This window comes from Artemia franciscana, chromosome 7 (genome assembly GCF_032884065.1).
Source record: "Artemia franciscana chromosome 7, ASM3288406v1, whole genome shotgun sequence".
NCBI lineage: Eukaryota > Metazoa > Arthropoda > Branchiopoda > Anostraca > Artemiidae > Artemia > Artemia franciscana.
The window spans coordinates 56119755-56134873 of NC_088869.1; the positions used below are offsets into that span (position 1 = coordinate 56119755).

General features: G+C 33.8%; 2 protein-coding genes across 5 annotated transcripts in view; both read right to left on the bottom strand.

Moving 5' to 3' along the window:
* LOC136029500 (enolase-phosphatase E1-like) overlaps positions 1–15119 on the bottom strand; it is a 539221-nt gene that overhangs the window by 83034 nt on the left and 441068 nt on the right. The gene's annotated exons all lie outside the window — the stretch shown is intronic.
* Positions 313–15119, bottom strand: part of LOC136029489 (uncharacterized) — a 48027-nt gene continuing 33220 nt past the window's right edge. Inside the window, exon 2 of the mRNA XM_065707922.1 lies at positions 313–3125. Within this exon, the coding sequence (XP_065563994.1) occupies positions 2869–3125 (257 nt within the window). The 3' untranslated portion in view covers positions 313–2868. The remainder of the gene's footprint in view (positions 3126–15119) is intronic.

Here is a 15119-nt window from a genome sequence, read left to right on the forward strand (position 1 = left end):
TAGAAAACAACAGGCTCTGATGAGGGTTTTTACTCAGCATCGTAGGTCATACCTAAATCGATGTTAAATACTCTAAATCTAGACTAAACGGGCCATATTGCTTGTTTTTCTGTGTTTTTTTTATCATGTAACTATACTGTGTTTTTTCTTATGATGTAATAAAATTTAAAGACAACAACCCAACTTTGATAAGATTTGCGCTCGTTTTTTTTTTTTTTTTTTTTTTTTTTTTTTTTTTTTTTTTTTTTTTTTTTTTACGGCCAGAATGTTTTTCCTTTAATCTACTGCAATAAAATGTATAGAACAGTTGACTTTGATAAGAGATTTTTATTCAGTATCACAGGTCATATCTAAATTAATATTACCAATTCACAAAAGAAATAATCACGACAGAAATAGCCACTTTCTCTAATTAATAAGATTAATAAACTACCCATTTCCAACATAACTTCAAATATATGTATATATTTATAAGGCGTTAGGCACAATGTATAAGCGAAAGACCAGACAATATTGATAAGGTCAAAATTAAACAAGAAACCAAAATCCCTGAGACGATCCCCTCAGTTATAATACAAAAAAAGCATCGGTTTAAAAATGAATTGCGAAGGAAATAGTGGGTTTAAAACACTCACTGGATATAAACCCAAACACCTTCAACCAATTAAATAGTTCAAACCGGTATTAAATATACATATAAAACATTAAAAACGCTCAAAACAATGTGAAAAATCAAATCAGAAGATGGCAGGGTTGTCTAATAGTTTAAATCACAGACAGATGGCCATTGGATATCTTACTATGACAACATTTCAAGTAACAAAAATGATAAGAAACAATAAATATAAAAGCATGCACACGAGATTTTCCGGGGGGGGGAGGAATTCCAGAAAATGCGACAGACATCAGCTAATTGAGTGGAAAATATTATAAACGAAAGTAAAACGAAAGTTATCTACGTTAAAATATTATAAGCTATGGGACGAACTGTAAAATGATCCTCATTTCCAAGGAAGGGGAAATCATTTTGCCCCAGATATTTTTAATAGCTGATAAACAACTTTCGTATTTACCCCCCTCGCTCTTGCCTCCAGAAAATATATTCTGATGTCATTGCTTGTGAATACAAGATAACCAGCTGATTAAAACCGTGTCTTGTTGGGAAAGACAAAAATGGCTTAATTCCTCGAAGACTTTTGCTTTCTGAGCAGAAAATAAATTAAAAAAGAAAAAAATGGATTTTATCTTTGCTTCCTACCCCGAACAATCTATCTTGTCTAAACAAGTTCAAGGCAATGCATAAATGTTTTCTTATTTGTCTCTTAACACCATAATTTATTTCTTCTTTTTTAATCAGTTAACAGCGCCTTTTTTTCAAAAAAGCAGAAAATTTTATGTGTATTTTTTCAACTATTGCAATTCTTAACAGTAAAAATTACCAAAATAAATGTTTACCATTTTTAATTATTCAGAAAAGCTTAAGACTTTTAGTTAAAATATTTTGGCTATCCATTCGCAATTTAAAAAGAAAATTATACACACAAATATATATATATATAAATTAGATTTTGAAGAGCATGTTATTTTACAATTTCTAGAATTTTTAAGACTAGAATTTACAACTGAAAATGGGAATGCAGAGAAAAATAAAAGGGGAAATTATATACACCATCTTCTGATAATGAAAAAATTAACTTGCCATTGTTAATAGAGATCACACAAAAACCCAAAAACACTGATTTATCACACAAAAATCACTACCCAAAACAAAGGCACAATGCCTAGAATTAAAAAGCCATTTTAGATAAATTTTACTACTATAATTAACGTGATAATGCACGAGACTTGTGTACAAGCGTAACCTATTTAGTATTTTCGAGTCTTTTTTGGTTACACACTGCATATTTGATTCTAAATTTCTCAATTTTTCACAATATAAAACATAAGTTAGAAAAGTAAAAGACAAGTTTTCAATCCACTTCTTTTTTGTTTTGTAGAGCTTTGTCGTTCATCTCAGTATTAGGTTTTGTCGGTGTTAGGTTTCCAAATAACCTTGAAACAAAAATCCAGGCAAGTCTGAGAATACCCACTTCTAAATAGCAGAAATATCAATAAAACAGAGTGCTTATTAGGTAGAACTTTTTTGTGTATATATTGAACCAGCAATAGAGAAGTCTCAAAATTATCTAAAAAATTCTGAATAGAACTGCAAAAAATAATCTAAAAAATATAAAATTATGTTTCTTTTTACAAATTTCGCAAGTAGTCAATATTAATAATTGATATATTTCGGATAACTTGTATTAATTTATATATTGCAAAATAGTAAGTTTAACCATGTTTTAACTCAATTACGGACATTCTTGATAGAAGCACTCTATTCATTTCATTTCAATACACGCTTTACATTGTTTATCAAGAACAGCTGGCAGTAGTGAGGTTATATTTCTACTTCGTGGGGAGAGGGTTGAATATATATTAACAGGCATGAACTCTCTAATCAACATGTAAAAAAAATTATGCAACTTCTATGAGAATTATTAAAACTCGAATTTGAGGAGGATCAAGACCCCAGCCCCACCACTGACTGCGTCTATCGATGGGTTGCCTACTTTTCGTCTCCTGGTGTACAACTTGGAGTGCTTTTTGTTCAGCTACGCGTGGCAACTCCGCTTCTTTGAGCAAGACATGGCATATTTCCACCACGCGTAGCGCACGCCACTCAATTTACAGGTTTTTGAAAGTAAGTAACTCTTCGATATTTCTTTAACGCATCATTTAAAAAATCAGAACCAAACAATGAAATTCGCAAATCAAACATTATCATAGTATTAAAATTCAATATAACAAGGCACAGGCCGATAATCATCATACATAAATAATAGGGTTATGTCCTATGTTCCAAATAGCAGGATTACTGATATGTGTATTACTTCTTTCAAAATTAAATAGGTCGAAATGACGATGGGAAGAAGCCCGATTTTTCTGGTTGCTGACCCCCTGAGGCTTCCGGGGATTGTGAGGCTTCTGATGGACTAGCAAATTTTGGCGGTTTTCAAAATTTCGATAACTGGGAAGGAAAGGAAAGCTTCCGGTAACTTCTTTGCGGTCGCAGCCAGCTGGGTCTGGAAAAAGAAAAAAATAATTAGGTTCGGCTCAAAATTTATCCTACATAAAAGTATATAAAAATCCTAGCAAGAGGCGTATAGACAAATTTCGTTCAGCGTGGGGTTGATATTTTACGAAGAGGATATAATTCAACAAAACGAAGCCGAAGTATTTCTATTGGTTTCAGATGTATCCATTCATCGTTCCAGAATTATAATAGTAGGACTTTTTCTAAGAAAACGATCTAAACTTGCTGAAAAATAGCAATTTTCCCTATCTTTGTAGGTTTTCAACGAATTTTAAATCTAAAAAAGCGAATTTCGAAAAGTAATTCGTAAATAGCAAGTAAATGTATATAAATAAATTTCAGCAATCGAGTGGCAGCAAAATTGTCGTCTTACGCTAAAACTTTAAAACTGTAAGATTGCGGAAAAATGACATATCAGAAACTTACACAGGAATCGTAAACCTTAAAGGCTTATCATCAAGGAGGCACACTCGTGCCTCTTTAAAGAGGCGAACCACGACAATGTTAAGCGATCTTCGGTTCCAGTGGTCGCAGAGAGATGGAGAGGGATGCATTTCGCAGCCCGAGCTCCAACTAAGAAACCTGCCAAATTTCATCCCCCTCCGACTTTTCCTTCATGGGGAAAATCTGGCCAAAAGTTTCGATCACCCAACCCCACCCCCCTTTAACGTTGTCCGATCGGGCTGAAATTCACAAGTTAAGGTCCCCTAGGGCCCAGGAGCTTATCCACGAAATTTCAGCTCGATCCGATAACTCCTTCCCTGTTTTCCAGAAACCACGCATAGCCACTTAATGTTCATATTCTCCTTTTGTTTTTTTTTCTGCCACGCCTACAGGTCACAGCCGACATTGGATCTGGGTGTACGAAGACTCATTCGACGCGGAATTCTCCAAGTAATTTTCCTGGAAAGTTTCGTCGGAAAATCTTAACCCCCCGATTTTCTAGCTTAGAAAAACCCATTTCCCCATAAGAGCCCATGTTAATTTTTGAAATTCTTAAAAGTTATTTAAGTTATATTTATACACATGCAGGTATTTCGACTTCAAACATGCCCGGTTAGCTCAGTCGGTAGAGCGTGGGACTTTTAATCCTAAGGTCAAGGATTCAAGTCCCTTATCGGGCGGTTTTTCGTCACAAAATATGAAAAAAACTTCGTTTTCTTAAAGAGTTAAAGAGGCTGCGTCCCAAAGTCGAACCTTAAAACGTACAGGAATTAGGAGAGGCAGTCCTAATTCCTGTACGAGCAGTACAGGAATTATTAAATTACATCCACCATGGATTGTAGAAAAACGTACAGAAATAATATGAAAAAAACTTCGTTTTCTTAAAGAGTTAAAGAGGCTGCGTCCCAAAGTCGAACCTTAAAACGTACAGGAATTAGGAGAGGCAGTTAAACCCCGCTCTTGGCTTCGGAAAGGCCCTCTTTTAATTAACAAAACAAAAAACCTGTACAAAAGAGTCTTTAAAAGCGGGCGGTTTGGGGGGCGGCAGCCCCCCAACTGCCTCCCCTAATTCCTGTACGTTTTAAGGTTCGACTTTGGGACGCAGCCTCTTTAACTCTTTAAGAAAACGAAGTTTTTTTTCATATTATTTCATTATTAAGAGAACGGCAAACCTAAGAATGTGTTTCCTTTTGAAATTTTGAACGGAAGAGTAACCTGAACAATTAAGATTTCGTAAGTGTAAACACATAGGCCTGCTTCAAGCGTAAACAATTGATTATTTCTGGATGATAAACCATAAGAATCTCACAAGGTTTATCACCTACCTAAATATATATATATATATATATATATATATATATATATATATATATATATATATATATATATATATATATATATATATATATATATATATATATATATGTGTGTATATATATATATATATGTATATATATATATATATATATATATATATATATATATATATACATATATATATATACACATATATATATATATATATATATATATATATATATATATATATATATATATATATATATATATGTCATTCCATCCTTAAAATGTATATATATTCAGATCCAACCTGCCCCTCAATAGAATTTTTCAATCATCCGACTATACTTTCAAAAATAACTTTTTTGTATCTTCATTTTAAAAAAGCGATAAAACACATCCCGCTATTTCTTCAGGAATTGGCGCTATAAATGCATATGTACAAAATATTACCCTAAAAACGGTGATACACGATGGGAAGAGGCTTGGAGCTCACCCTCGTTCCTCGAAATCCTAAATTTTCCCGAATTTGTTGGCACTTCTTATTCAATTATTAAATAAATACTGTTTGATTTATTATATGTGAGTTGAGTTTTTCTTAAAAATACAACCTAACAATATATAAACAAACACTTGCACTAGTTACTTATGAATTTTAATGTTTGATTGTACAATTATTGTTTATTTCTGATCCTCCCTCTACACAAATTGGTATCTGCAGCCTTTCATTCAATAATTTTCAACTAAATTATGCGAAGGGTAAAATAATTGACGGATGCATATTTTTGCGAACTTGGAATGGGGAATATCATCGCAATATTGACAGTCTTCTTGCATGGCTTCTGTTTTTTCCTTGGGATATTTTCCCCTCTCATGGGGAAAAACAGAATTCGAAGAAGCAAGAATTTGGGGAAATTAACTTTTCCGATAATAGAGAGAACGCAGTTTTAGTATAATGGGTGAAAGTCTGTTAAAAAAGAGGGGGAGTCATAAAAGTTTAAATTTATATCTGACTCGAATCTGCTTTTAATCTTTAAACATTTATTGGAAGTGGCATAACTAGAAACTTTAACGCCCGCGGGGAGGGGCTCAGGCCCACCTCTAAAAATCTTACGCTTTCTGGGCATTTCTTATTCAAATTATCAAGAAAAAATATTGTTGCCCCCTCCCCCACCTCTAAAAATTCGTGCGTACAAACCTGAGTTGGAGTGCTCATTAATGGGTCGGCCACTTAACGCTACAAGAACTCTGTAGTAATTGTAGCAACAGGGAGAACATTTACCTCCCCTAGCCATGCCCCCTGTCCAAAATAAACGCATCTGTTCGCGCCAGGTAATAGATGTCCACACAAGAAAAAATAGCATGCTATTGCAACAGTGACTCAATTTTCTCCGTAGTAAAAACTATTGGTAAGTTAAATATGAATACAAAGATATAATTTTTGAATTAGCACTTGCATTATTTGTCTTGACAGGAACTTAATAGTTGGTAGTAAAGCTGCCCTAAAACTAACTCGGAAAACGAAGCTTAATGATACGAGTTGAAGTAAAATTAAATAAGAAATCTTCAAGGCAAATTGAGAGAATAAATTCAAAACGAAACTGAAATAAGTTTCCCAGCTTACATGTGAATTATTCGGACAATTTTGCTTATTAATTACTAGATAAAGATGACAGTAACTTTAATCAAAATTAACCTTGCAATGTTGTCACCAAAAATCAAACTTCTTTTTTTAAGTAAGAGTAAAAAAAAGAGAAAAAGAAACTTGTATATGTTTCGGTCCTCCAAATAATAACAACTTCCTAGCCATTTGTTTTGAGCAATTTAGAAGTTACAAGATTACATACAAAGACTACTAAAAGGGGTCCTCTGGCCCGTCCCTCTCCATGATTACACCCAAGGTTTTTGCGACTGTTTCCATATTTTCATATGCTTTATCCCACAACTCCACTTGACTTTTCTATTTGGGTTCCCCGGAATGTCACCCTCTCCCAAATCAATCCATGCGAACAAGTCTGGCTGTATGATCACGAAACGTTTTTCAAACTAAGATAAATGGAACAAGATATTCAAATTATTTGGCCGATTTCACCAATTTCTAAATCAAGAGGGATAAATCAAGGGGTTGCCTACTTTTCGCCACCTGATATACATCTCGGAACGCAACGTGCGCCGCAAATTCCACCACGCGCGGCAGTCCCAGGAACGCCTGGCACGCGTCACCAAGTGTACGTGATTTCTGACAGTCGGCAATAATTCGGGATAAACATGCACTTTGAATTTAACTAAGAGCGAGTTTTAATTTGGTTCTTTTTTTCTTTTTACTCGGAATGCCTTTTGAATTTGAACGGCCGGCTTTTCTTCAGTTTTACCACTAAATTTTCAATGTATATTTTTGTTTAACATACAATCAACATAATTTGATACATAAATATTAACTAATTTAATTCATCTAAAATATCTAATATGCTTAAATATTAAATACAAATATTCATAAAAGTAAATCTTATTTACAGAATCAAGAATATTCGACATTACAAATAAAATGCAATGGGTCTTAAATTTCAACCCCGAAGAGGTGGCGTGGTAAAAGGAGATCAGTTTACGAAAGGCCAAGGTGGTGGGCAAGGCTGTACCCAGGGGGTGGGTTGGGTTAGGAGGTTTGAGCCCCCCCCCAAAAAAAAAATTGTCCGAGTCGTAAAAAACGCAACAAAAATGAATATAAACAGGTATTTTATGCGTTTTTTAAGTTATTTTTTTAGAAACCCTCCGAAGTTATTTTGTAACCCCCCTCCCCCCCCCAAAAAAAATGTATACGGCCCTGTGGCGGGCATCCCCTCCAAACGCTACAAAAATTATAAAATCCTGTGCACAACGTAAAATTGCTAAAAATAGTTTTTGCAGCGTGTTTTCTCGAACAAATCCTCAGCTCCCCCCCCCCCCGCCTCAAAGAAAAAATAAGATGAAGTCTCCGTGTAGACACATGTCCATTTTGGTTTTCACGTTTGATGTAATGGTTTTTTTTAATTAGTAAACAACTTCTGGGGAAAATCGGGAAAAATTCTAAATCAATTAAACCTCCTTTCTCCCATGCAGAGATGCCCTTACAACCAGAAAATACCTTTCAGTATTTCCGTGACAGTTTTCTTTCAGTGCTAGACCAACTGACAATATTACGTCAAGAAGTAATCGTCTGATCAAAATAAAACTTTTATAAAAATTACTTTTATTATTTGATTTTTCAGTTGAAAATCGTCTTTCAAAATTTAATTCATTAAAATGTTTAAATTGAACGGGATTTAAAGCCATTTCAGTTAAGGATTTGCATTATGAAAACACATTTTGTCAAAGATCCAGATTGCTAAAGGCTTCGTGTTCAAACATCACGAACCAAATTCCGTCTGAGGTTTTCAAAGTATATTTCTATGCAATCCAAAAATGATGATTTCATTATTTTAAATATAGTTTGATATTTAACAACAACGGTGCTCCATGATAGCAGAACTACAAAAAACAAACAACAAAACAAATAACAAAACAAAACAACAAAATAAATAAAATAAATAACAAATAAACAAAATAAATAAATAAATAACAAAATAAACAAATAACAAAACAAAAAACAAATAACAGAAAAGCAAAAAACTACAAAAAACGAAGTCCTGGTATTGTCAAGGGGTTACTAGGCTATAACACATCGTGTATATCAGGATGGCCATTACAGCTGATTTTTTTTTTGCCATTTTGGAAATGAGGCGTAAGGTCACAAACCGCATGTAAAAAATATATTGATGTTATTTAAAATGAAAAATTGAACCATAGGTCTTCATGAATAAATTCAGGGCATTTGATTGAACCAAGTTCGTCATGAACGTCAAATAATCTCCTTGGGTTTTTGTGTATCACCAAATACAGGTGTACAGAGTGCCAACCCTTAAGACAGAGGAATCAAAATTTTAACTGGGGGAGAGGGGGGACGACGCAGCAAATACGTTTTCAGTCAACCACTATTCAAATCTTCAGAGAGGGAGTCCTTTGAACCAGAATCGGGGGGAAATTCTTTTCTTCTGAATTTACTCCCCATGTGCATGTATTCAGCAACAAGCATATTATTTTTTATTCTTCTTAACAAAAAATAGACTCAAGATCACTTGACTTGACACCAGGCATAAACCCTATCCATTCATCACTTTTTGTGTTACCTTAACCAAACCCGACACAAATCGAAAAAAAAGGTTCTGTCAATAGGGATTTTTTATAAGACCTCTTTTCATTGATGAAATTGCTCGAACATAAGAGTTCCTCCGTCATAAACTATTGGCTGATTATAGCACAAAGCCTTGCCCCATGTTAGGAGGGTCGATTTTGAAAAGGCAATTTCTTTAATTAGCTCTTAAAACACGCTGCTCAAGGTATAATTTCCTAACTTGGGATATCTGACCAGAACAAAAAAATAAGGTGTCATTTCGGAAAGATAGAATTTGCATTATCTGCACCGCTTTCCATCATAAATACTTTATCCAATAAATGAAAAGGAGCATAAAATACAAAAAAGACAACAAGTTTTTTCAAATACAATATATAGGCCTAATAAAAGAAAAGTAATAAGCACTTTTACACAAAATTACTGATAACAATTCTCATTTAATGCTTCAACTATGTGTACTCATACTGGTAGTATTTACACTCAGGAATGTCCTCCGGAAAATCACCCCCTCCCCCCACAAAAAAAAACCTGTGCAGCTAATGTAGGCAAGTAAACCGTAAGAGACTAAAATTCCGCTTTAAAAATATTATTCAGAATATATATAGATATAAGTGAACGGAAAGAATTGAGACAATTAGAAAAGCGGGAATATGACAAAGCGGATGAGCACAAACACGAAAGGATAGAGGGCGAATTCCTCCAGCGATGAGCACCAAATGACCATACATATAATCCTTTTATTTTTCTTAAATATACATCGAACCTAGCACACAAATTGTCAAAAAACCGAAATCCCCGATTCCCAAAGGTAGGACCTCTGTAAAATCTGAAAATTAAGGGCAACAGTAAACTTTTGTATACAAATTATTGAAAAAATAAAAATAAACGGAAAAACTGAAAAAAATTGGGTTTAAAGTACATGTTTTAGGCTCCAGTATCCCCAGGAATATTTTCTGAATCCCTAATTAGGGTTTAACTACTAGGTAGAATTAAATTCTTAAAAAAAAGTTTCCTCAAGTTAGCTTTACATTTGAAATCATTTAAGTTTATATATTTGAAATAATTATAAAAACCAATTCTTTTGGCGTATTGATTTACGCTAAAATTCTTCTTTTTTAGAGTTTTTGATAACTATTTGCCCGAGTCGTTCCTTACTTACAGTTCGTTATCACAAAATGTTTGAAAATCATAGTCTCAAAATATTAGGTCAATTTCAGCCGAGACTTTATATAAAATTATTATGTTACTAAGCTAGGCGATTCGAAACGGTACCATAAACAAATTGAACTGCACCGTTAGAATTGGCACTGAGAAAGTAAGTCTCAAAACTGCGTAATTTGTACTTGCTGTATCTCGACCTTCTAAAAAAATGACAACTCTCTTTGCATGCCGATTCTTTTTATACGGTTCAAATAAGATAATATTCACTACACCGAGGAGCTAAACTGAAGTATTTTTTATAACTGATTCTACCCCACCTACAAATCTTTTTTGCGAAGATTTTTTTTTTTTACTGCAAAAATAATGACATACTACACAATATTTATTTTAGATAATATATTTAATGATAATAATAATCAAATCCATTTTTTTTAAATTAAAAATTGTCCCTCAGAGAAACGACAATTTTAAGGCCAGTAATAAAAACGGTATTTGTTAATCAAACGAAACAGCCAAGAATTACGCTTAGGTTAGATCTCGCAAAACCAGTTTCATAGCCAAACAGACAAATAACGGGTGACAGAATGCATGGGACGTGTATAATTTGAGCTAATATTTGCACATTAAGGGGAGGGGGTTAGGTTAGGGACGTTGTCCAAATACTTTATCCCCCCCCCCAAATGTGCAAATATATAGCTCAAATTATATCATTAAATAAACTAAAGGTTATATTTTATTAGGATTAACCTAACTTAACTTCTTGAGTGCGTTTCGCTTATTTAACAAGTACCATAAAAACACTATTCCACCTAACTAATTACCAGCTTCTTCAAAGCAGATGTTACCGTGAATGTCCGAAACTGGCGGTCGATGTCCGAAATAATTTTTTTTCTTCTTCAAATTTAGTCAGCGTTGCCAGTCAACTTTTCCAGTTTAATGCAAGGTTTGATGATGACAAGGTAAGGTTAGATTAGGTTTGGTTAGCTTAACCCATTTCTGATATTTTTAACCAAATTTAACCTAAACCTAACCAACATAATCTAACCTAACTTCAATTTTTACCATCATAGCCTGCATAAGACTGAAAAAGCTGACTCACAAAGATAATTCAATCCAAGCTGAGAAAAAGGAATGTCAGACATTCATCGACGAATGTCGACATTAGAATTAACCATTTTTATGGTCCCCCCCGCCATTATTGCAGAAAGACCCACAATCTTCATCATTCTGCAAATGAAAATAATGATTAAAACAGGTGAATAAGGAGAGAAAGTGTACAATATGGTTAATACCTTTAGTCAGATACAAATATTATTTACAGGAATATTTTTGCACAGGGGTCAACCAGTATTCACTTGGTTTGTATCATGGAGCACCACTACTTCAACCACTCGGGACACAGTTCCGCCATACGGAATCTCTTCTTACCACACAATGATACAAACCATGCGTGGCGTGCCCCACAAGGTGTAAACTGTTTTCAATGTGGGTGACTCCTCGATCCCAGCCATATCAAATATTTACACTGACAAATTGAATTTCTCGGCTTAGGAACTAAGCACTACATGGGACATGGAATTTTGAACTTCTTAAAATAGGGATATTAAGACTCCGTCAAGATCTCAAATCGATGACAGAAATAAATTCTTAGAACTGGACAGCGTCCGAGGTCTCACCGGGATTGGCTCGTTCTTTGGATTCCGAACCGTAGGAGGTCTAGCCAGGTAATTCTAGGAGATTTTCCAAGATAATATCTGTATCGAGAACAAAGTCTCTACTTAAATATAAGGAGTCTTATGTGAGGACATCATTGCATCAGCCATGGATAAGTACTAAAAGTCTGTCTGAAGCAAAAAAAGGGAGGAACGTAGATTTTAATTTTCAGACATAAATCAATAAAAGAAAGCAAACAAGATCAAGTCAAAATTTATTTATATTCTCTTATGGCGGATTTTTTTTTATTAGTGATGACATTCACCAATTTGTTCTGCTTATCAGGCGAGTTAAAGATAAGAGAATTAATAAATGTTTATATAGAACTAGCGTTTAGTGTTCTTTTATAGAAAAGACATTAGCCAAAAATGTTTCGAATTTTTTTTTAATATTGGAGCATTATAAAATCGAACAGTCAGATTTTCAACCACAAAATAACATGTATTCAAATGATGAATTTTAAAATAATAATCACCCAAGGACTGAGTTTAAACAGTAAATATTAAGGCATTCAATTTTTCTAAAATCATGCTTTGTGATGCTTTTCACTCTTTGTATTTTAAGGATCGGTTTATGTTTAGAAGATTAGGAATAGATATGATTTTTGCACAGGCTTGTATAAAAAAGGAGCAAAAATAAATGTACACTGCGAAATCTCTGCTCATCCTTGCTAAGCCACAGTGAGCTCATAAAAATTTTTAGTGAAGATCCGAAATTTTCTTTATAAACTTTCTGACCTTCCTCGAAACCCATCCCAATATCTATTAAGGCTCAGACCTGTGTGAGCCTGATAAGAAGGCATTCTAAGCAATAAACAAATTAAAAGTAATTACAATTTAACAGTAGGCTACAGGGCTGCATGACAAATGACAGAAACACGTGCTTCAAATGATATTAAACGAAACCAGAGATTTAGCAATCCAGAAATCGTCATCAATCGATACAGCAGGAGGAATAACTAGATATTGTATATTCTACTGAAAACCTATTTTGCCTATATTTATTCCGAAAAATGCGAATGATTTCGCTATACAGCCCAATACCTAAAATATTTCCATGACAACCATTTAGATTTTGATCAAGGGAAGTTGGGTACGATCATTAAAAAACGTCTTTGGTGATCTCCCCCCCCCCCAACATTTTTCAGAAGGAAGATCTGTCATATCAGTTTTTGCTGACAAAAATCTCTATCAGTCACAAAAAAGCTTTGGCTTTCACAATCCTCCTCAGAGCTGAATACAAAAATAACAATAAAACACTTAACATTCAATTGAAGCAGAGAATTCAGAAATTGCTCATGGACCGAATGGCCCCCGCAAGGCTAAGATTTTAGAAGCCTGGGTAGATTTATTAGGCTATAAAAATGCAGATTTTCTTCTAATATCGACTACCCGTTTTGAATCAACCGATGACATTCGACCCCGAAAATGGATAACAGATTCTTTGATCTCCAGCAGCTGGACTACTGAAGACGTTTTACCAGAGGGTGTAACCTGAATCTTAACAAAGAAACCGACATTAATTATTCGTCCAGAAGAATCACTTTTATAATGGACCTCTATTACGGACTTTTTCTTCTTTGCCACAGTATTTTTTATTTATGGAATTCCAGAATTTTAATGGATAGTATTACGTCAATTAAGATAAATGGCCAAACACATGATTCTCTCGGGTACAGCTTACATGCATTGGACCCAAAAAAAAGTCGGGCTGACGATTAATGAAAGTTTTGGTGCTACTTTTGCTCCGGAATAAAATTTTGCAACAACCAGTCCCCACAAAAGCATCTCACTGTGGTACTTTCGGGAGTAAAAATGAACTAAAAGAAAGCCAAATTCCACGAGCCACCTTCTTGGGAAAATATCATTTACATTGTAATGAAGCTCTTTCGTCAAGTGAGCAAAGGTAAAAAAAAAAAAGAAAGAAAAAACTCCAGGGTTCGGTATGAAGAATCTATGTGTGCAGCGTGTGCAGTGTCTCAAGAGATTTCAACAGAGAAGATGAAAATTCACCAAAATATCTAATCTCAAGCCTCCACTGTAGGTTTAATTTGCACATGGTGTACTTATCGGTTATATAATAGACACTATAAAATTTCGATCGCGAATGATGCGAGCATGACACAAGAAACTGGTTAAGCAACTTCTTTATACCACACAATTAGCTTTGAATTGGTTGCAAAATAAATTGTAGCTATATTTTATTTAAGTATTTAGTTTGTATTTTGGTTTGCTTTGGTTTAAGCAAACAAATTTGGGCTATATATTTGCACATTAGGGGGAGTGGGGGTAAAGCATAGCATATATTAAATACAAAAATGGTTAGTTTACGTATTTAATATATGCTATTCTTTACCCCCCCCCACCACCCCCTAATGCGCAGATATCTAGTCCAAATTTGTTTCTAAAATATTATATTTCAATCATACTTTGTTTCATTTAATTAGCATTAATCGAGCTTCACTTCCCGAGTGTCTATTATATAACCGATAAATACCGCACACTGTTGTAGCCGAACAAGATAGTCTTCTCCTTTCTCAAATGAATCATCTTGCTATTACTATATTATATTACTATACTATATATTTATTCAAAATATAAGTAAATCTTTTTTTCTGAAAACAGCACTATGCTCTTTTCTAAAATTTGGCATACCATATGCCAAATTTCAAGCACAAACTAAATACTGAAATTTGGCATTTTGAAATTTTGATATTTGGCATTTTCCGATGTGAAAGAACAATCTAGAAAGGTTACGACTTCGAACAAATTCGTTTAGGGCTTTAATTTTGGAAAAATAGCACCAGATAATTTTTAATTATTTTGCAATTTAATTAAATTACAATTTAATTTGATTGTCGATAGTGCAGAACATTTTGTCGATATATATATATACAGAACGGTTTGTAAAATAAATTAATTTTGAGAAGCTCGGTCTCCTGGTACTTAGCAATAAATAATCGAAAGTTTTATTTCGTTGCTCCTTGTTCATGCTCCTGTAAACAAGGAGAGGTAACCGAGTTTGTATTGATGTGGTGCTTATTCGCAAGGAAAATCCTATTAACTGCATGACACTAAAACAATCTCGGGATTTTTAAGATCTGTTCTATGATTTCTTATATGTTTTATTAATTTACCTATCTTTGTCTTTTAAAACTTA